We start from the raw sequence: 22,154 nt of genomic DNA, 5'->3' as shown, positions 1-22,154 counted from the left end.
TATTTTATTGATAGTTTTTAGAGTAGACATGGTTATTATGAATTGAACAAAAGACTACTGGTTTGTAATTATTTCATAGACACTAAGTTTGTGAAAATTTTTGTGAAAGATACGTAAATAATGATGTAGGAAATTTCTGTGAGTGCCGGGATCGTGTCTCGTGAAACCGAACAATGGAAGCACGGAACAAGGAGAGGCGAGGAGTTGCCAAAGAGGAAAGTTTATTAAAAGCAAAGGATCGAGTGGGAGGGAGTGACTGAAGCAAAAGCTCTCATTTTTATATCTTCCCTTGCCTGCTTGGAGAAGGGAGTTGGCGCCTTCTAATGGAATTCATCTATCAGGTTTGTTCTGTTTGCCCATACTGGAGGGATTAACAAAATTTGTCTGGCCAAAAGAGATTTACGAGATAACTTATTAACCTCAGGGCGCCCGTTACATTTTTGTCCTGAATGCATGAGCTACTTTAGAACCTGGAGTTTCAGAATATGGCTGCCTTTTCTTTATTCCACCAGGGATCTTCTTGTCTTTCTAACAACATGTTAACTAACCTGTGTCAATAATAAGATAAATAAAAAGACACAGAAACAGATGTGCATAGAGTGAGAGATGACAGAGAAAGACATGGTGACATGGAGAAGCAGAGACAGAAAGAGAGGTGAGAAAGTACTTGCTGTAGCATTCCAGGCCTCACATCTGCAAACAATGTATAAGAGGAAGGAGGAGATCTCTATTCAAAGCTATTCCAAAGGAACCAGAACTTTTTCCCGGATGTTCTCTCTGAGAACTCCTATTTGCACCTCATTGGGTCACATGCAGAATCTCTGTATCCAAGAGAATGCCAGGATCTGATAGGGTCAGTCCTGACCATCCCTGAACCAATTTTGCCTTTATGTATGAGGAGGTGATCTTAAATTCCCTAAACTAATCAGAGCCCTGCCCTGGCATCTTATGTGAACTGAACAGCAACTCCATCATGGGATCTGGGTGCAATGGGGGTTTGGAAGCTAGGGTGGTAGATACGGTTGGCCTGAGACAGTCCCTGTTTATCACTGTTGTCCTAGTATAATAATTAACATATCCCTCCATTTCTCTTTCAAAAGCAACTTTGCTTGGATGACAAATTATATGGTAATCCTAATGCTAGGAGAAAGTCATATAATTAAATAAATAAAAGTCCTAATGCTAGGGACTATTATATTTGCTACTCTTTGTACCAATTAGTACTGTAATCATGCGGAAAAAGTATTGTTACATCCAGATGTTATAATAAGAACATTATCTCAATTTTCAGTGATTCTTGGCATTTATATTGTTAAAAGAGTGAATATTATAACAGGCAAGTATGATTCGGATTACAACCCAGGTAAGCAGTTCTAGACCCACCTCCAACATCACTGGCTTTATGGTCTTGCTTAAGGCTAGGCCTAAACTTCCTGAGCTCTAACATAAAGCCATTGGACCAAATCATTTCCTTTTAGCTCTCACAACCTATTCTACTATAAATATCCCTGTCATCTGGGAAGCTGACCAACATTTATTCTACGGAGTTAAAAACTGCAGCTTTAAGATTCATGCATGCCAGTGCTATGGAAGCAACGAGGCACATGGAAGAAAGAGTCCAGGCTGACTTCAGGTACCAGATTCTCCCAGGAGCTCCGGGCTGTGGGCAAGTGTGTGTCTTGCTTGCCATCTATAAACCCCAAGGCACTTTATCATCGTGACAAAGCCCCTAGGATTTAGGATTTATAATTAGGTTGGGCTCACATCCTCACCTCTTTGCTGGTTTTACATTGGCAAGACTTTGCCTCTGCGCCAGGTCTACCTCATCGGGTTGCTTCAGTTCTATTGTGAGGCTCCATTTCTCCAGATGACAGACACAACTGCCAACCTGGATAGTCACCCTTTGTTTCCATCTGCAGATCCATCAAGACATTCTGGGTTCTGCACCTCTCTATGATGTCGCAAAAGGCCTTGCCAGCCAAAAGAACGCCACAGGCTGCTTCTTCCCTGGAGTATCTCTGCCTCCCTGGGGCTGCACTCAAAAAGCAAGACTCCAGTCTGCCCTCCAGGGGTTGACTTTGATTCAGGGCTAGGAACAGGAAGCTTTCTCAGACTCCTATCTTCCCTCCTCTGCCCGTGCATTTTTATGTAGTCCTTGGGGCAGAGAATTGCATTTACTAATAAACATGTGCCTTCCCCAGTCATTTCCCCATGATTGCTTTCTCCCCTAAAGGCCAGGAATTTTTAAAGCTTTGCTTTTTAATCTCTCTCTCCTCTCTTCCTTGAGAAACTAAATAAAATGCTCTGGCCCTCTGAAGCAGATGAAAGCTGAAAGGTACAAGCAAATATCACAGAAAAAAATGTCAATTAAAATTTCACAACAATAAGTGCCATATAAACATTTAATAAGTAATCTATGTAAAACACTCAGCACTGCGCCTCATGTACTGTACACACTCAACTAACAGTAGCTGTGATTATTAATATCTGCTCTACAACATTATTTTAAAGATTATTTACAACATGCAAAATATCTGATGCATAATAGGTGTTTAATAAATGCCACCCATCATATTGAAAAAAATGATTTTGAATTTAATATAAAGGCTAATAATTTTTGAATGAGGAAGTTAACTGGAAGTAATAATTTTTTAAAAAGCTTTGAGAATTTCTCTTTCCAATTGCTCATTTTCACTCCCCTATAAACCACATCCTAGGGTAACTCAAACAGTAACACTTAGGTGTCCGTAAGTGTACTGGAAGATTGCATAAGCACTTCATATTCTGGAAGACTGCAAAGCAAAAATAACCATTAAACCTTCTGAACAACACACAATATATAATAATGGCCATTAAATTGTCAATACATTGGATCAAATAGAATTATTTGTTTCATCTAAATCTAATGGCAGGAAAAGCAAAATTATAGATAGGGTTGCTGTGAGGGCAAATTCAGAGACCCAGGTTTCTAGGCGTGTTCCAGAAAAGTATGAAAATGAAGCAGGCTTCTCAGATTTCTACTGGCTCCTAGTACTACTTTAGTAAAGAGGATATGCTTGATGGAAGTGGAAGCCATTCTGGCTAATAGGACACAATCTCCTCTCCACTGGCAATAGTTTGAAGAAAACCAAGGACACTTAATTAAGGCTAGGAAATAGAACTGGAATAAATATAGAAAAAAATACCATGTTGCTGTGTATGTATAAAGACTAAATATGCTAATTGCATTAAGTTTTAGGATTAACATTGTCCCAAGCAAAATACCAATGAAACTGGAACTAGACCGAGTGATTCTAAAGTCCACTTTGGAAAACAGTTATATTTTTTGACACAGAAAGAAGAGTAATGAGAAGATGCTTCCTTTACCATGTAGTAAAATGCATTATAATGTTGCAATAATTAAATGGTTCATGAACAGAAAGACAGATAATGGGAAAGCATAGACTGAGGCAGCCCCTAGCATATGTAAGAATTTATAATGTAAATGTGTGTGAATGTTAAATAGTATTAAGGAAATCATTGATGAACTTGAGGGGCAAAAATCATGTTAGATTCTGCCCATATCAAAATTAATTCAGGATGGATTAAAGAATTGCTTGTAAAAAAATCAAATCATAGAAAAGTTGAAATTATTTTGTTGATCAGGGAACATGAAATAAGGCTGTAATCATAAAAATAAAATCAAAGTGAGAAATTCTAAAAGAAAAAAAAAATATGATACATCTCGCTACCAGCCTGGGGATTCAAAAAGGTTAGGCTGATACTGTCATTTCTTTTTCAAAACCTATTTTTAGTTTCTCCCCATAAATACTATACCTACTCTCTGCTCATTATTTTTAATGAGCAAAACTATTTATTTGACGTAAACTTGGTGCAGCGTTGTCTCAGGTCTTCCTCCTGGTTTAACCTTCAGGTGTTAAGTTAGAGGATGCATCTGTCTAATAAGAGGGAGTCCTCTCACTTCATTAAAGACAGCTCTGTCTGTCTGTTGCTCTGTCTCTCTCTCTTTTGTTAATATTTCATCAACAGTCTTACGTATTTTTGTTCCAGAGGAATCATCCAGTAATTCCCCTGGAGCATAAATACACATATAATCTCTTAGTTTGCAACACACACACCCCTTAAGCTCCTCTTCTCCTCTAGCTATTGCCTCATTTCTCTACTCTGCTGCAGAAGAAATCTTTTGGAAAGAACTATCTCGGAACACTGACTCCACTTCCTCAGTTTGTCAGCCCACTCCAATCTGGCTTCTGCCACCAACACTCAAACGAAATTGCTTTTGTCATGTCACAAATCAATTCTATTTGCCATAATCATTGGATCCTTTTTATCCTTATCCCAGGCACATTTGACAGAATGAATGACTCCTTCTTTTGGAATCTGTGACAGGACAATCTCTTGATTTCCTCCTCAGTTTAGCATTCTCTTTTCTCTCTTGAATACTAGCCCTGGATATTCCTATTCATTTCCATGGCTTTAAATGTACTCTATCTGCCGACTGATTCCAAATTTACATACTCACATGTCCGTTAGCCTCTTTGCCATCTCAGTTTGGGTGTCCAAAAAGTATTTCAAATATAACTTGTCTAAAATGGGTATCTTGATTTTCCCCCATAACCTGACCTCACCTAGTCACAATTCTGTGTTGCTCAAGCTAGAAACCTGGGAATCAATTGTGATTTTAATCACCAAGTCTCATCTATTCTTCTTCTGAAACATATCTCAATTTACTTCTAGTTCTTTCTATGTCCACTGCCAGCATCCTGGTCTGTGTTATATCATCTCTGGTCTAGATGACTGCCTGAGATCGTTGGCCCCTCTCCCTAGATCCATTCTTGCCCCTCCAAAGGGCATTTTCCTTGTAGCATCCCTGTCTATGGCTCCAAATCAATTGCCACTCAGGACTCAGATATAGAGGTAAAGTCAAGAGGAGTTGCTTATGAATTGTATGAGGGATAAGAAGGAAAGAAAGAAATGGAGAACGACTAGGGTTTTGCTGGAGCCACTTCACAGGAGGTGATGAGTTTTATCAAGGTCGATTTGGGTCAGTACAGATTTGGCTGGTGGGGGTGGGATGGCATGTGATCAAGAGTTCTGTTTTCCATGTGCTAATCCTGAAATGTCAATTAGCCAAGTGTAGGTGTGCTATAGTTGGATGGAATATTAGACACAATAGATATCTATTGAATGAGTAAGTAAACCAAGACAGGCTACCAGAGAAGGAAATATTTAGGGGGAAAGATTTGAAAGAGTTGTTAGGCTATGATGTGACATGATAATGGAAATCTCGGGTATATTTGGATCTATAGGTCTGGAGATCAACAGGAAAATTAGACCCGGAGGCTTAAACCTGAAGGTCATCCTGAGAGTTTAAAGTATGGAAAAGAAAAGATGGAAGTGAGAGTTTTAGAAAATTAAAATATTTTCGTGCCACATATTTTATACAAAATAAAATGTTATTGAATCTGATGGGGAAATGTTTAACATCATCGTTCTTTTCTACCCACTAGAAGCTAGTAGCACTCCCCCCACCCAATTGTGACTACCAAAAATGTCTTGAGACATTTCCTGTCCCTGGCTGGGAATCGCCCCTGGTTGAGAACTACAGGTTAGAGGAATGTCAATGAGAAAATCCGTACTTCTTTTTCGTCTCTGAAACGTTAATATTTGATAATTTTGAAGGGTTAAGTACAAAGCAGTTGCATTCTGGGCTTTAACTTGCAAAAAGCTCTCCGAAAGGACTTGATAATTAAGGAGGCTGCATGCACCCCAAAGGTGAGGACTGGGGAAAGAAGAGGGTGGAGGAGAGCCCCTAGCGAGAAGCACAAGCAGAGGGGTAAGCCGAGCACCTTCGCTCAGCGCTGCAGACCGCCCTTTGTCCTCTGCAGTAATACGGTCTGCTCTCCACAGGCAGATGCCTTTGGTAGAAACAGACTAAATGTTCCCAGTATTGTGGGACCTGCCCGGTAATTACATTCTTGGAGGAATCAGTGCAGTTCAGCTGCTGCCCCCTAGTGAAGCAGCCCGGGATGCCTGGTGATGATGGCACTTCTCGGGTTTGGTTTCAAGGCTGGAACTGTTAAGGTGGCTCTGAGCTTGAATGACAGGGTCCAGGAGACCAGAACATGTTGGCCTTCTAGCTTTGCTACCGTTCTTGCACTACTCATTGGCAAGTCCACAAACGTGGAGAAGGGGAAGGCACAGGAGGTCAACGGGACAAGAGAAGAGGGAGTGTGGTACACAAAGGCATGGCCATTGCAGAAAGTGTTTCCAACAAGGTAAAAAAAGCTGGGTGAATAGTGGGCTGGTGTACCAGGGACTGACAGGCTCTCGGTTGCCCTCTGCTGTACAAACGAATGAAGTCCGCAGCTGGGAGAGACACCGATGATGCAGCCAGAGAGGCACCAATTAAAATGTTAAGCACCAGTATAGGACAGGGAATGACGCTGCTCCTCACGGGTGAAGGGGAGAGGGAGAGGGAGGTCATCTATTTTTGTGTGTGCGCCAGGAAAAGAAACACTAATCATACACAGAGAGTTTCTTAGTACAGATTTAGAAATACTGAGGGACTAATCCTGCTCCTGAAACCTAACAAGTGCATATGGGAGAGTGGGGGCCGGAATAGGATCTAGTTCACTGAGGAGACGCTTAAAGTGATCCCCATATCAGGAATGTTGGAAAGGCCTCTACTCTTTGTCTTTCTTTAAAGAAGAAATCTTGAATTTAAAAGTCACTCCATACAAAATGAAAAAAGAAATCGTATTTTTAAGAGTATCAACAATTTCTTTAAATGGGATCACCCATAGGACACCTAAAATATTTCTGATTTACCAAAACTCAGGTTATTCACAAGGAATATATACTGTATAAAGTAAAAATCCTCATGTATGTATCTGCATGTTTCACCTTAGGGTTTTGAATATAGGAATTTGAAGGGAGGAGAGACATGACTTAACTGTTTTGAAAGGATTCAGCTACTGTGCTAGGAATAGACTATAGGAAACCAAGGTGGCAGCAGGAAGAACAGTAGTGGAGTATTTTGGTATTCTAGACAACAGGGGAGTGGGGGGATTCCGATCTGGTGGTAGCTATGCAGGTGGTGATGAGATTCTAAGTATATTTTAAATGTGAAACCAATGGAAATTTCTGGATTTGCTTAAGGTAGGTTTGGGGACTGAGCAATGAGAAGAATGGAGTTGCCATAAATTGAAATGGAGAAGACTGGGGAGCGGAGGAATAGGACTGGGAGAGAAGAGATTCTGAGTTGGAGATATTGAGTTTAAGTTGTCTCTTATTCAACTGGAGATGGCAAGTAGACAGCTGAATATGAGCCTCGATTTCAGGGAAAGGCCCAGGCTAGAAATACCAAATTGAAAGGCCTCAACATGTAGTTGCTTTTTAAAGCCGAAAGACTGGATGAGATCACCAAGGATGGAGACTTGGACACTCCAAAGTTAAGAAGCTGGGAGAAGGGAGTCTGAGACGGAGACTCAGTAAGGTAGGAGGAAAAGAGTGAAGCCAAGTGAAGATAGTGCTAGAGTAATGCATGCTGAGAAGGTGCACAACAATGTCTGCCACATTTGGTAATGATTTTAACAGTCTGAGGGGTGGGGTGTGTAATTATTACACTGTGGTAGAAGATGGCAAAGACATGGACAGATCCTGAGGACACAAGAGAGGGTTTAAGTAGGAGCCTGGTTTTGATCAGGGGTGATATGATCAGAATATGGTGGGGTAGTGTGGCATTTAGAAGCATATATACCGTGGGGGTGTGGTAAGTGTGGTGGTAAAGAAATGATTAACTTTCTGCTTATATACTTTGCATTGCTTCATTAACTACAATGACTATTTTGATAATATAAAACTATTAAAGGAAATTAGAAACATGAGGAGACTGGAAACTAATAATTGGAAAGTATACTGTAACAGGTCAGGAAAGAGATGATTAAGGTTACAACGAGGACACTGGCAGGGAGATGGAATAGTCAGACACTACATTTTCACTTGATCTGCCCAGAACTTGTTAAAGACAGGAAGATGTTGGGAAGTGTTACCAAGTTCAGAGGTGACATGTATCTCCTCACCCACCTCTTCCAAATAAACATAACTTGAATCCCTCCCTCCAAAAGTGCCTAGTAAATGTTTCAACATCTTGATGTGTTGTAGGGGTTAATAAAAGATGAGTTAGTTTCTAATGGTTAGAACGTGTATGAATCAATATGAATCAGTTGCATAAATGATTAGGTTCGTGCAAAAGTAATTGCGGTTTAACAGGTTAAATTGCAAAACCCGCAATTACTTTTGCACCAACCTAAGAATTCACTCTTGATGCATTCTGATAGTAAAAACTGGAGACATAGTGATAAAATGTGTTATAACTGAGGGGACAACCTCTTCAAAAATAGTGCTAGGCACTCTCCTTTATGACATGGTTTGACATAAACTAAACATCTGGTTTCGCTATCTAATTTGGGGATGCATTTCCTACCGCTCATCTGTCCATGAACAGCAAACAGGAAAGTGACCCTGCCCACATACTCTCACTAGGTCTACCTGCAAACAGTCCTCTGCCACCTGGTAAGACCCACAACTGAGAGGATTGGTAGGCAGGGGGTAGATTCAGGTATGGACCTGTTAGCCTTAGCTTTCCTGAATCATTGATGTTACCTCAAGTTACCCACCTTAAGTGTGACACATAGCATTTAAGAGATCATGATAAAATGCAAAATAAACTAAAAGGACATACATACTCAAAGAAATATGTAAAGGCCACATCCTTAGCACACTTTCTGTGTATTACTACTGAATTCACTCACGTCTCCTTTTAAAAGGGACTCTCCCAAAACAATAAATTGCAAATCTCATTTAAGCCATTTAATGAATTCTGAATGTCATTTTGATTTAATGTAAAATTTCAAGAACTATTTCTAAGTAAATTAACATAGTATGTCCCATATAAATTCCACCAAATGTAATGTAAGTTGGTTAACACACATACACACACAAAAAATATCCAGAACAAACTTTTTCTTACTGTTACAACTACCATCTTACAAAACAATACCCAGAATTCAAATAATAACCTATTTCCAGGTGTTACTTAAGCAAAACTATTTGTGTAAGTATTCTTGTGTAAGAAAAACCATTAGCAACCAAACAAAAGCAGAGTCAAACATAACTCTTGGTATGAATTTTAAATTAGTTTTATTGTTCTGGCCTTGAAAATTTAGTTTACTTACAAACTTATAATAGAAACAGACATATAAATACATTGCCTTTGCATAAACAAACATTTTCAGACTTTACTCCTGATACATTCTTCAAATTATCCACACAAAACTAACTACTCATGAAGACTGTTTTAAGCTATATTGATGATTTTTAAAACAAGCACAAAATATTAAAAACAACGATTCTTCCTCTCTTTCAGGAGAAATGTTTTATGTTATCGTCTTTAAATATCTCTGGTGTCAATTCTGGGTGAACCAGGACGGTCGCTTCCTGGCTTGTTCAATGATCCTCTTGCCCTGATCGTGTTCAGATGGTGTCTCTCCCGCATACAGCACCACGGTCTCTACGGTAGGAGCCTTAAAAGGGCCCCCTTCTGTTTTCCCTATCTGTCTTCTGATTTCTGCAGTCTCCTTGCACACCTTTTCATAGCAGTAGCCACAAAGGACATGTTTCTGTTTCAGGTGACCACATTCAGGACAAACATCTATGTTGTTCTTTAAAACAAACAAACAAATAAACAAAAGGCAAAATAATGAGCAAATAATTACTGACAAGCGTGATGATTATACGTATTTGAATTTTCTTAAATATTCATGCTGCATGAGGTCATATACCATCTAGTTCAACCTCAGTTTAATAAGAAAACTGCATGCAAACAACATCGAATTTAAATTAGTAGAAAAGCTGGGGCCAGAACTCTGGTCTACTGACTTTGAATCTACACAGCAGCCATTTAATGTGCCCTACTCCCCCATCTTCAAACACTAAACCTCTAACAAAAAGGAATTCCCGTTCCTTTCAATCTGTCCTGGGAAAAACAAGATTATAAACACATTATAAGTTGGCTTCCCCTAATTTATCACAGTGTCATTCAAATTCCTGAATGAAGCATAGTTGATAGATGGTGTAATTTTTCTTTTTATACACGAATGTTGATTATTCCTTAATGTAAGACTTCCGTTTTATTACAATCTGAGGGTATTTTGATGAGTTTTTATACATGTCTACCCAACTTTAATGAGACATTTACAACTTTTAAAGTTTTTCTGACGTGTTTAATACCAGACTTGAAATTTGAAGAAAAATAGGAATAATGTAAGCAGCATGGCAGTGTAAGGGGACCTCGAGGTCTCTCCCCTTGAAGTTATTATACAAGTTGGATAACTATAATTCAACAAAGGATTTCCTTCTCAACATACAAGCACGCCTGGGAGATCCTTGCATTGAAACCTCTGAAGGTGGGTGTATTGGAAGAAACAGGGCAGTTGGGAATGGGGAAGAACAGAGACTGGTGCCAAAGACACAGACAGGAGCTCACTACCACCCCAAGCCCCAGCAGACTGGGTAGCAGGGAAAGTGTCGGATTACACAGCACCCAGTCTGCAGCACTAAGGAACAGAGGGATAGAGTCAAAATTCCTGCCTGGGTGGTCAGCACACATTGGCTAAGCCCAACAATGGGCAGAGATGGAACACAAAGGAATGGCAGCTGTGGTCTAGCAACAGCAATCACCAGGTAGAAAACAAGGCCACAGATGCACAGCCACTGCCCCTCACCCTCCAAGAGCTCACAGCAGCCCCAGTAGACGTTGTGGTAGTGGAAGTGTTGTGTAACACTGCACACCCTTGGCAGCTCTGAAGACTAGATGGGCAGAAACTTTTCTTCCTGATCCACGGGCACACACTGCGACTCAACCCATTGCTAGGGACGGAGATACAGAGATATGGCAGTTGATGTCTGGGAGCTGCCATTACCAGAAGAGCAAAGCCACAAACTAACATTAACTAGCCTCCCCACCCACCCACCCAGCCCCTACCTATTGCAGTGGAGCCCAGTGGAGGGATCTGGGACACTTCAGATAGTACAACACTGCTGGCAGTATCTAGTCACAGGAAGCAGTGTGAGGATTGCACAGGTCCAGAGCCCCATCACTCAGCACATTCCCCCATGGGGATAGTGCCTTGAGACCAAGATGACCTTGTCACAGAAAGGACACCCACCTCAACAGGGAGAAAGAAAATAAACAAGCTCCAGAAAATAAACTTAATGACATGGAAATAAGTGATTTAAATGACAAGAGAACTCAAGATTGCAGCTCTGAAAAAACTCAACAAGATAGAAGTAAAATCATAAAAGCAGATGAATGAATTCAGAAATAAAATCAATGAACAAAAGTAATACTTTACTAAAAAGATTGAAACTATAAAAAAAACACCAAAAAACAGAAATTCTGGAGCTGAAAAACTCAGTAAGTGAGATGAAGAATGAATGAACCTAGGGAATATAGCAGACCAGATGGAAGATTAGTGATATTGAAGATAGAAATCTAGAAATTTCTCAGATGGGAGAGAGACTTGAGAGTTAAAAAGAAATGAAAGAACTCTATAAGAACTTTCTGACTCCATCAGAAAGAGCAATATAAGAATACCGAATATAACAGAAGAAAAGGAGAAGGGAACAGAATGCCTATTCAGACAAATAATCAAGAACTTCCCAAAGAACTGGATCCTCAAATCCAAGAAGCTAACAGAACAATTAATTATCTCAATCCAAAAAGGCCTTATCCAAGGCACATTATATTAAAGGTGTCAGAAATTAATAAAATTGAAGAATTCTCAAGGCAGTCAGGGAAAAGAAGATGGTAACTTATAAAGAAAACACTATTAGATTATCATTGAATTTTTTTAGAAGAAACCCTTTATAAGTTTCATCTTCTTTTCCCTGACTGCCTTGGGAATTCTTTCAATCATTAATTTCTGACAGCTTTAATATAATGTGGAATCAAATATTCAAAGTATGGAAGGACAGAAATCACCAGCCAAGTTATCCCTTAGGTATGAAGGAGAAATAAAGGCTTTCCCAGACATACTTTATCACTACAACACCTGCATTACAAGAAATGCTGACAAATGCTCTTTTACCTGAAACAAAAAGACACAGAACTGAGTAAGATTACTCACAGAGAGACAGAAGCAACTCTTGTTCAGAATAGGGTATTAACTCTTAAGTATAACATAAAGATTAGAGCAGGAAAAAGTACTTAAAAAAAAAAAAACACAACAGCTACTGCAATGCAAAAATGAACACAGCACAAAAAGGGTTAATTTATGACAGAAGGGGATGAGGGGAACATAAAAAGGGAGAGGGTAACCTACAAAACTTGCACAGGTGAACGAAGATACGATGCAATCAGAAGAAAAAGGACTACTGTACATATAAAACTTTCTTTTACATACACTCAGTGGTCACCACACAAAAAAATATATAACTGAGACACATAACATAAAAAAATGAGGAAACAGGGGCTGGCCTGGTGGCTCAGGCGGTAGGAGCTCCATGCTCCTAACTCCGAAGGCTGCCGGTTTGATTCCCACATGGGCCAGTGGGCTCTCAACCACAAGGTTGCCAGTTCAATTCCTCGAGTCCCGCAAGGGATGGTGGGCTCCGCCCCTGCAACTAAAATTGAACACAGCACCTTGAGCTGAGCTGCCGCTGAGCTCCCAGATGGCTTAGTTGGTTGGAGTGCGTCCTCTCAACCACAAGGTTGCCGGGTTTGACTCCCACAAGGGATGGTGGGCTGCGCCCCCTGCAACTAACAATGGCAACTGGACATGGAGCTGAGCTGCGGCCTTCACAACTAAGAATGAAAGGACAACAACTTGACTTGGAAAAAAGTCCTGGAAGTACACACTTTTCCCCAATAAAGTCCTGTTAAAAAAAAAAAAAATGAGGAAACAGGAAAAAAAAAATCATAGAATACCACCGAACTAAAATAACAGACAAAAACATAAGGGAAAAAAATAGCAATGGAGACACAGAGCTATCAGAAAACAAAAGATAAAATGGATATAGGCAATCCTCATATATCAATAATCACCCTAAATGTAAATGGATTGAACTGACCAATCAAAAGACACAGAGTACTCATGTGGATGAAAAAACACAACTGTACTATATGCTGCCTTCAGAGGACACATCTTAGCTGCAAAGAAAACTACAGATTCAAATTGAAGAGTTGAAAAATTAAACTCCAAGCAAATGTCATCCAGAGAAAAGTGGATGTAGCCATACTTGTATCAGCCAAATTAGATTTTAAGATAAAAAAGGTAACACTAGGCAAAGATGAACATTTTATAATGATAAAGAACAGTATTCCAAGAAGACTTACCCATATATAAGGTGTGATCAAGAAATACGGTGAATGTTTGTTTAAATTTAAAAAAATATATATATTACAGTAAAAAACACATTGCCACTAATTCCCCTCAACATGCCCCCCGACCCCCTCACTTCAAACACATCCCATTGTCCTTGCCACTTTCTGAAGCAGTTCTGGAAGTCCTCTTTCATGTCTTTAGTTGCATTGTCATGGCTGCCTCAATGTCCTGAGTCGATTCAAAATGTTTACCTTTCATGGTCATTTTGACTTAGGGGAAGAGCCAGAAGCCGCACAGTGCCAAATATGGTAAGTAAGATGGATGAGGACACCCTGTAATGTTTTTATTTGACAGAAACTGCAGTATCAGAAGCGATGTGTGACACGGAGCCTTTCCGTTGTGATCAAACAATACAGTGAATGCTGCTGCCAAGTGCAATTCAACAGAAAATCAGAGATCTTCAATATGGGACGAGGCACGTAGAGCCTTAGTAACAGCGTGTGACAAGTTTCAACTTGTTTGGTGCAGTCAGTCAGGTGTAAGCTACAGTTCAGAGAAGGTGTGTTTTAAAGTGTGCCATAAAATTATTCTCTATCATGACAATGCTGTGTCACATCGCTTCTGATATGGCAATTTCTGTCAAATAAAAACATTACGGTGTGTTCTCATCCACCTTATTCACTGGATCTGACACCTTGCGACTTCTGGCTCTTCCCCAAAGTCAAATGATTCAGGACATTGAGGCAGCCACAACAGGGCAACTAAAGACATGAAAGAGGACTTCCAGAATTGCTTCGGAAAGTGGCAAGAACGATGGGATAAGTGTGTCTGAAGCGAGGGGGATATTTTGAGGGGGATGAACGGCAATGTGTCTTTTACTGTAATAAATAATTTTTTATTCAAACATTCACTGTATTGTTTGATCACACCTAGTATATCCCAATTAGGGAGCGCCAAAATACACAAAGCAACTACTAACAGAACTAAAGGGAGAAACTGACAAAAATACGATTATAGTAGGGGACCTAAATATCACATTGAGGGTAATGGATAGATCATCCAAACAGAAAATAAAGAAATATCAACATTAATGTACACATTACACTAAGTGGACATAAAAGATACACAGCTTTTCATCACAGAACACCAGAATATACATTCTTCTCTAGTATACATGGAACATTCTCAAGGACAGACCATATGTTGGGGCACAAAACTAGCCTGAACAAATTTAAGAAGACTGAAATAATACCAAGCATATACTCCAAACACAGTGCTTAGAACCTTGAGATCAACTACAAAAAGAAAGCGGAAATACCACATACACGTGGATTAAACAACACGGTACTAAACAATGACTGGGTCAAGAAGAGATACATAGAGACAAATGAGAATGAAAATATGACATATCAAAATTTTGGGAAAGGCAGCAAAAGTGGTAATATGAGGGAAGTTTATACCGTGTTTCCCGAAAATAAGACCTAGCCGGACAATCAGTTCTAATGCATCTTTTGGAGAAAAAATTAGTATAAGACCCAGTCTTATATTATATAAAGCCTGGTCTTATAGTAAAATAAAACTGGGCCTTATGTTCATTTTTGCTCCAAAAGACGCATTAGAGCTGATTGTCCGGCTAGGTCTTATTTTTGGGGAAACACAGTAGCACTGTAGTCCTACTTCAAGAAACAAGAAAAATCTCAAACAACCTAACATTTCACCTTAAAGAACTAGAAAAAGAGAAAAAACAATGCACTAAGTCAGTAGAAGGAAGGAAATGATAAAAATTAGAGCAGAATTAAGCTAAATGGAGAACAAAGAGACAACAGAAAAAAATTAATGTAACAAAGAACTGGTTGTTTGAAAAGATTAATAAATTGACAAACCTCTTGCTAGACTCACTAAGGAAAAAAGAGAAAAGATTCAAATAAACAAAATCAGAAATGAAAGAGAAGTTACAAAGGACACCACAGAAACACAAAGGACTATACAATAATATGAAAGACTATAAACCACCAAATTTAATAACCTAGAAGAGATGGAGAAGTTCTTAGGTATATATAACCTTCCTAGACTGAATCACGAAGAACTGGAAAATCTAAATAGACCAATCAACAGTAAGGAAATTGAAACAATCATGAAAAACCTCCCCATAAGTAAAAGTCCAGGACCAGATGGCTTCACCAGTGAAGCCTACCAAACATTCTAAGAGAACCGCATACCTATCCTTCTCAAACTCTTCCAAAACTGAAGAGGTAATACTTCCTAACTCATTTGATAAGGCTAACATTACCCTGATACCAAAACTCAGCAAGGACAATTCTCCCTAAAAGAAAATTACTGACCAATATCTCTGATGAATACAAAAATCCTAAACAAAACACTAGCAAATCTTATACAACAATATATTAAAAAGATAGACATCACTACCGAGTGGGGTTCATTTCAGGGGCACAAAGATGGTTCAACATATGCAAATTGATCAACGTGATACACATTAACAAAATAAAGGATAAAAATCATATAATTCTATCAATAGATGCAGAAAAAGCATTTGACAAAATACAATATCCATTTATGATTAAAACACTCAATAAAATGGGTATAGAAAAAAAGTACCTCAACATAATAGAGGCCATATGTGACAAATCCTCAGCTAATATCATACTCAATGGTGAAAAACTGAAAGCTTTTCCTCTAAGATCAGGAACAAGACAATGATGCCCACTCTCACTATTGTTATTCAACGTAGTACTGGAACTCTTAGCCAGAACAATCAGGCAAGAGATAGATTGAAAAGGCATCCAAACTGGGAATGAAGAAATAAAATTGTTACTTTTTGCAGACAACATCACTCTTTATGTAGAAAGCCCTAAAGACTTCACCAAAAACCTATTAGAAATAATAAACACAGTAAGACTGTAGGATACAAAATCAATGTACAAAAATCCACTGCATTCCTATACACTAAAAATGAAATTTCAGAAAAAGAAAAAGCAATTCCATTTGCAATTTCAACAAAAATAATAAAATACTTAGGAATAAACTTAACAAAGTATGTGAAGGACCTATACACTGAAAACTACAAGAGATTATCAAAAGAAATTGAAGACACAAAGAAATGGAAAGATATTCCATTTTCACGGGTTGGAATCATGAACATAGTAAAAATGGCCATATCACCCAAAGCAACGTACAGATTTAATCAATCCCCATCAAAATCCCAACGGCATCTTTTAAAGAAATAAAACAAACAAACAAAATAATCAGATTTATATGGAATCACAAAAGACCCCAAATAGCTAAAGCCATCGTGGGGGTGGGGGGTGGGGAACAAACCCACAAAGCTGGAGGTATCACACTGCCTGACTTCAAATTATACTACAAAGCTATAATAATCAAAATAGTATGATATAGGGAAAACAGACACACAGACCAATGGAACAGAACTGAGAGCCCAGAAATAAACCCACGTTTATGGGCAACTAATTTTTGACAAAGGAACCAAAAACATACAATGAAGAAAAGAAAGCCTCTTCAATAAATGGTAATGAGAAAATTGGAAAGTCACGTACAAAAGAATGAAATTAGGTTGCTATTCGAAACCATACACAGAAATTAAGTCAAAATGGATCAAAGATCTAAATATAAGATCCAAAACAGTAAAATACATGGAAGAAAGCATACGTATTAAACTTGTGGACCTTGGTCTCAGAGAGGATTTCATGAATTTGACCTCAAAGGCAAGCAAGGGAAATAAAAGCAAAAATTTTTGGATGGACTATATCAAGCTAAAAAGCTTCTGCACAGCAAAGGAAACCATCAACAAAACAAATAGGCAACCAACCGAATGGGAAATCTTTGAAAACACCTCCGATAAGGGGTTAATATCCAAAATATATAAAGAACTCATATAACTCAACAAAAAAACCAACAACAAACAATCCAATTAAAAAATAGGCAAAAGACCTGAATAGAAATTTCTCCTAAGAAGACATATTAATGGTCAACAGATATACGAAAAGATGCTTAACTTCACTAGCTGTTTGGGAAATGCAAATCCAAATCACACTGACTTACCACCTCACACCTGTTAGAATGGCTATTATCAACAAGACAAGTAATAAGTGTTGAAGAACGTGGAGAAAAACGAACTCTCATGCACTGTGATGGGAATATAAATTGGTACAGCCCCTATGGAAAACAGTATGGAGGTTCCTCAAACAATTAAGAGCTACCATATAACCCAGCAATCCCTCATCTAGGCATCTATCTGAAAATATTTATCCATAAAGATATATACACCCCTATGTTTATTGTAGCATTATTCACGGATGGCCAACATATGGAAATAACCTATGTCCTTCAATAGATGATTGGATAAAGATGTAGTATATAAAGATATATACACCCCTATGTTTATTGTAGCATTATTCACGGATGGCCAACATATAGAAATAACCTATGTCCTTCAATAGATGATTGGATAAAGATGTAGTATATACGAGGTCAGACAATTAAGTTTGTGAACTCATCCTAGAAAAAGTGCTACAAATCTCATTGCTGAATATCACTACAGTCACCTTCAAAGTACTCCCCTTGGCAAGCTGTGCACTGATGCCAGCTCCTAGTCCACCCTTCAAAGCAATTTTCTGGACTGGCCATCAGAGCTGTCGTCGTATTACCCTTGATGTACTGAATGTCATCAAACTGTCTTCCTTTCAATATTTTCTTTATCTTTGGGTAAAAAAAAAAGTCATTGGGGGCCATATGAGATGAGTAGGGTGTTCCAATACAGTTATTTGTTTACTGGCTAAAAAGTTCCTCAGAGACAGTGCCGTGTGAGTTGGTGCATTATCATGAATTGTTGGCAAAATGTTCAGGTCGTCTAACTTTTTCACCAGCCTTTTCGGCACTTCCAAATAGTAAACTTGGTTAACTGTTTGTCCAGTTGGTACAAATTCATAATGAATAATCCCTCTAATATCAAAAAAGGTTAGCAACGTTGTCGCAACAGGTTCGTGAACCTAATTGTCAATGGCTAATTGTCAGACCTTGTATATACAATGGACTACTACTAAATATAAGATCCAAAACATAGCTATAGGAAAAGATGAAATATTGCCATCTGCAACATCAATGGATCTTGAGAATATCATGCTAAGCAAAATAAATCAGAAAAAAGAACCGTATTTCACTCATATGTGGGATGTAAAACAGAAAGCAACAAATGAACAAATAAAACAAATAAGCAGACAAACAACACATAGACACAGACAAAATGGTAGTTACCAGCAGGCAAAGGGGGTGGAGGGAGGTAGAAGAGGCTCAAGGGGGTCAAATATAGGCCTATGGAAGGAGACTTGACTTTGGGTAATGAACAATGCAATATACAAATGATATATTATAGAATTGTACAGCTGAAACTTACATAATCTTATTAACGTCACCCCCAATAAATTTAATAAAAAATATTTATAAAGAAAAAATAGTAAACAGGAGCATCAAAGAAACTCCAAATACATCATAAGATTAATATACGTACATTTGTGAGGCAAATGAGAAAGAATTTTAGTGTCTGAAAACAATAAAGAACCTTGGAAATTACTTGCCTTACCAATTTTTCATTTTACTCTGCTACACCGGAAACTGTATTGCATGTTCAAGTGGAGTTATGGGAAAGATACCCACAATCAGTTGGTACTCTTTTTCTGACAAAGCACCCAGCATAATATGCTGCATGTAGCAGAAAACAATTCAAGAAAGAAAATGAATGCATGGGTTAAGGGCTATTCTTTTCCCTCAGAATCAACACAGTCAGGGAAATCATGTAATAGATTGGTGCAAGATCTCATCCCTACAATCTTAAATTCTCTCAACCAATTATGCAAATTATTGTTGTTTTAATTAAAGAGTATTTTTCAGTTCCAGATTTTAAGTCCAGTACCAACCATGACTCAGTAATATTTCTTGGCTTAAGTTACGGATTTGGTTCTATACTGAAGGTGGAAGCTTATCAAAGTAAGTTCTTTTTTCTGGAGTTTTCATCTGCACTGCACTGCTGCTGAGGAATGCCATGGAGTATACAGTAGTTCAAATCATGGCTGCTAAAGCCATAATTAACAGATCAAATGTCATAAACATTATACTTTTTGTTTCCTAGATCAATGAAGACAGTGTATCCATGCATCCAATGAAGAGAGTGGAGATCTGGAATTGTCTGAGGATAGGCACACACACAGACACACACACACACACACACACACAAATTCAAGAGAAGAATTTGAGCTCAAGAATTAGACTGCCAGGGCTCAAATCCTGGCTCCACCACTTAACAGTTGTGCCCCAACATGCAAACTCTTTTTGCTTCAGTTTCTTCATCCTAAAAATGAGCAAAGCAATGTTTACTTTGGAGGGTTGTTGTGAGGATTTGATGAGACAATTCACATAAAGCACTTAGATACATGATTGGAACTTAATAGATGTCAGCTGTATTTATTACTTATCTATGGATTTTTCCTTCACAGTATTTTATTGGACACAGTAAAGAATAAATACGTTAAGGCTAGTAAAACCCAAGATCCAATATACCTACTGCTTCTAACTTTAATTTTAGGTTCTGCCACAGTTAAGAGGTTTATCCATTTATGGTTCAAAATCACACAGCTCAGGACTGGCACAGCTCACAATGAAAAAGTCACGTAGTCTCTTCACAAACCAGTCCTCTATGCAAACTCCAAACTCCTTCTTTGACTGTGTTCCTATTAGACACACACACATACATACATACATACATACATACATACATACATATTTGTATGTATGTACATACACCGTATTTTATTCAGGCCAGAAAAAAATAGACATAAAAGAATAATTTACCCATAGGTTATATGAGTATACCAAGAAAATATGCAGTGATAGTTATGACAAAAAGCACACCCACAAAAATCAACACATTACCTTAACTTTAATGAGCTTCTGAGGGTTTCTTCTCCTACACCGGTTAACTTCAATGCTGCGTCTGTTTTTGGGAGCAGCCATCCAAAAGATACTATCCAAAAGATTGGAAATCTCCTTACTTCCATTATTATCATTTGCTGGTTCTGTAATTGTAGCTGGACCTTGGACTGCTAATGCTGGTCCTACAAAATGAAACATGGAGATTCAAAATCGGTTTCTAGCTACTAAATGACTATTTACAGATATCATTCTCTTTAACAATCAACAGTTACATGAAAACATTTATAATGTCGCATTCAACAGACATTTAACAAGAAACCTCAGTTATTAAAATATACTAAAGCTCATACACAAAGCAATTTTAAAGACAATTTTTTTTTTTAGGGGCACCTACTGAAATGAATCAGTGAAATTATACCAAGAGTTTCTCATCTTATGAAAAATGGAACTGGGGGGAGACAGGGAAAAGGTAGTAATAAATGAAAGGAAGACCACTCAATTGTCCACATCCAGTTGATGGGGAGTATATCTAATTATTTTACCAGTAAATCCGAGCTTGAGATTCCCAAAATGCACTTCTGACCTACACTGAGATAACTGATACTTTTTTGTTGTATTCAAACTAAGTCAGCTCCTTTGTCATATAACCTGGCAGGCCTTTGAGGTCGCTTAGTTCTTCATAAAATTTCCTCTTTAGTTCTGTCTGTTCTCTAAGACAGAGAACTAGCTCACCAGTTTTCGAATGATATTTATGTGACCATCGATGTTTCACTTGTTTTTCTAAACTGTAAAATCAAAGAGATTCCCTTACCCTCTCTTTGCGACTCCTCAGACTTGCAATACTTCTTTGGATTTTAGGAAGTATTAAAAACCCACAGAATTCCTTTTCAATATATCTAGAAGCATTTCTAAGCAAAGACCAGTGGTTAACAGCACAGGTTCTGAGGAGTGCGTGACCTTGGAACCTTTCTCAGCCTACTTGTTCAGTTGAAAAGTGGAGAAACCTAATGTGATTGTTGTGAAGATTATCCCAGGAAGCACAGGTAGGCTTTGGCATATAGTGAGTTCTCCGTTCAGACTGCCTGGGTATTATCATGTTCGGGACACCTTAGAAATGGAATAGAATGTAAATATCAAAGCAATGACAATTTTAACATCCAAGACACTACCAATTCTGTATATGTGCTGCCGAAGCTAGCACAAGACACTACCAATTCAAATTAGCTTCTGGGGGAAACACGGGGATAGGATTCAACTGCACAGAGCTCGAGCATCACAGAAAACGACAAACTGCTTTAAGGTGTGGGAGGACTGAAACGGAAAGATAAAAGGATTCAGAGTGGCGGCCCTTGATGCTGAGCTAATGCCCTTTGGTTAACATTCAGTGTATGAATGTGACAGAATTTTATTTTTTGAGGACAGGGGGCAGAAAACGCAGCTTCTCTTGTTTCTAAGAAAGTGAATGTCTCTGACAACGTCCCCGGCTGCAGACTGGAATGCGGGAGGGCTGCGTCCGCCACGCTGCCCGGGGTTCCCTCATCCACCCCCTCTCCACGGCGGTCTTCTTTACGCACCCCACGGAAGACTGGGAAAGCCTGGCCGGTTCTGCTGAAGTTTCCGCCGCAGTCGCTCCCAACAGTTCCTGAGGAGTCCCGGGGCTGTCGGCCAAGGAGGAACCACCACCAACAGCATGGCCGCCGCCATTTTCTTCTCCCTGAGACCGCTCTTTCTCGGTCAGCTGAATCCCGCCCTTACCCCAAGCATGCGCACAGACGCAGAGTCGGGCAAACCCACCTCCCGGAACTA

At 38.8% G+C, this 22,154-nt stretch overlaps 1 protein-coding gene across 1 annotated transcript; it reads right to left on the bottom strand.

Moving 5' to 3' along the window:
• Nucleotides 1-9,187: 9,187 nt before the first annotated feature.
• On the bottom strand, nucleotides 9,188-22,127 carry MRPL32 (mitochondrial ribosomal protein L32). The gene is made up of 3 exons (XM_033088377.1): nucleotides 21,923-22,127; nucleotides 20,349-20,530; nucleotides 9,188-9,725 (listed from the first exon to the last, which is right to left on the bottom strand). Exons 1-3 carry the CDS (start codon nucleotides 22,050-22,052, stop codon nucleotides 9,471-9,473), a joined length of 567 nt encoding a protein of 188 aa, XP_032944268.1. The 5' UTR covers nucleotides 22,053-22,127; the 3' UTR covers nucleotides 9,188-9,470.
• Between the last annotated feature and the right edge of the window lie 27 nt (nucleotides 22,128-22,154).

The sequence above is a fragment of the Rhinolophus ferrumequinum genome, chromosome 20 (assembly GCF_004115265.2).
Source record: "Rhinolophus ferrumequinum isolate MPI-CBG mRhiFer1 chromosome 20, mRhiFer1_v1.p, whole genome shotgun sequence".
In the NCBI taxonomy this organism is placed as follows: domain Eukaryota; kingdom Metazoa; phylum Chordata; class Mammalia; order Chiroptera; family Rhinolophidae; genus Rhinolophus; species Rhinolophus ferrumequinum.
Note: the sequence above shows the minus strand (reverse complement) of the source record. Positions and strands in the feature narration are given on the sequence as shown.

What these genes read in the sequence shown, in the direction of transcription:
- MRPL32 (XM_033088377.1), bottom strand. Translation starts at nt 22,052, where the DNA reads ATGGCGGCGGCCATGCTGTTGGTGGTGGTTCCTCCTTGGCCGACAGCC. An exon ending in CTTTCCCAGTCTTCCGTGGG is followed by an intron (nt 20,531 to 21,922) that starts GTGCGTAAAGAA and finishes TTCATTTTGTAG; the next exon opens with GACCAGCATTAGCAGTCCAA. An exon ending in AGAAGCTCATTAAAGTTAAG is followed by an intron (nt 9,726 to 20,348) that starts GTAATGTGTTGA and finishes TTTGTTTTAAAG; the next exon opens with AACAACATAGATGTTTGTCC.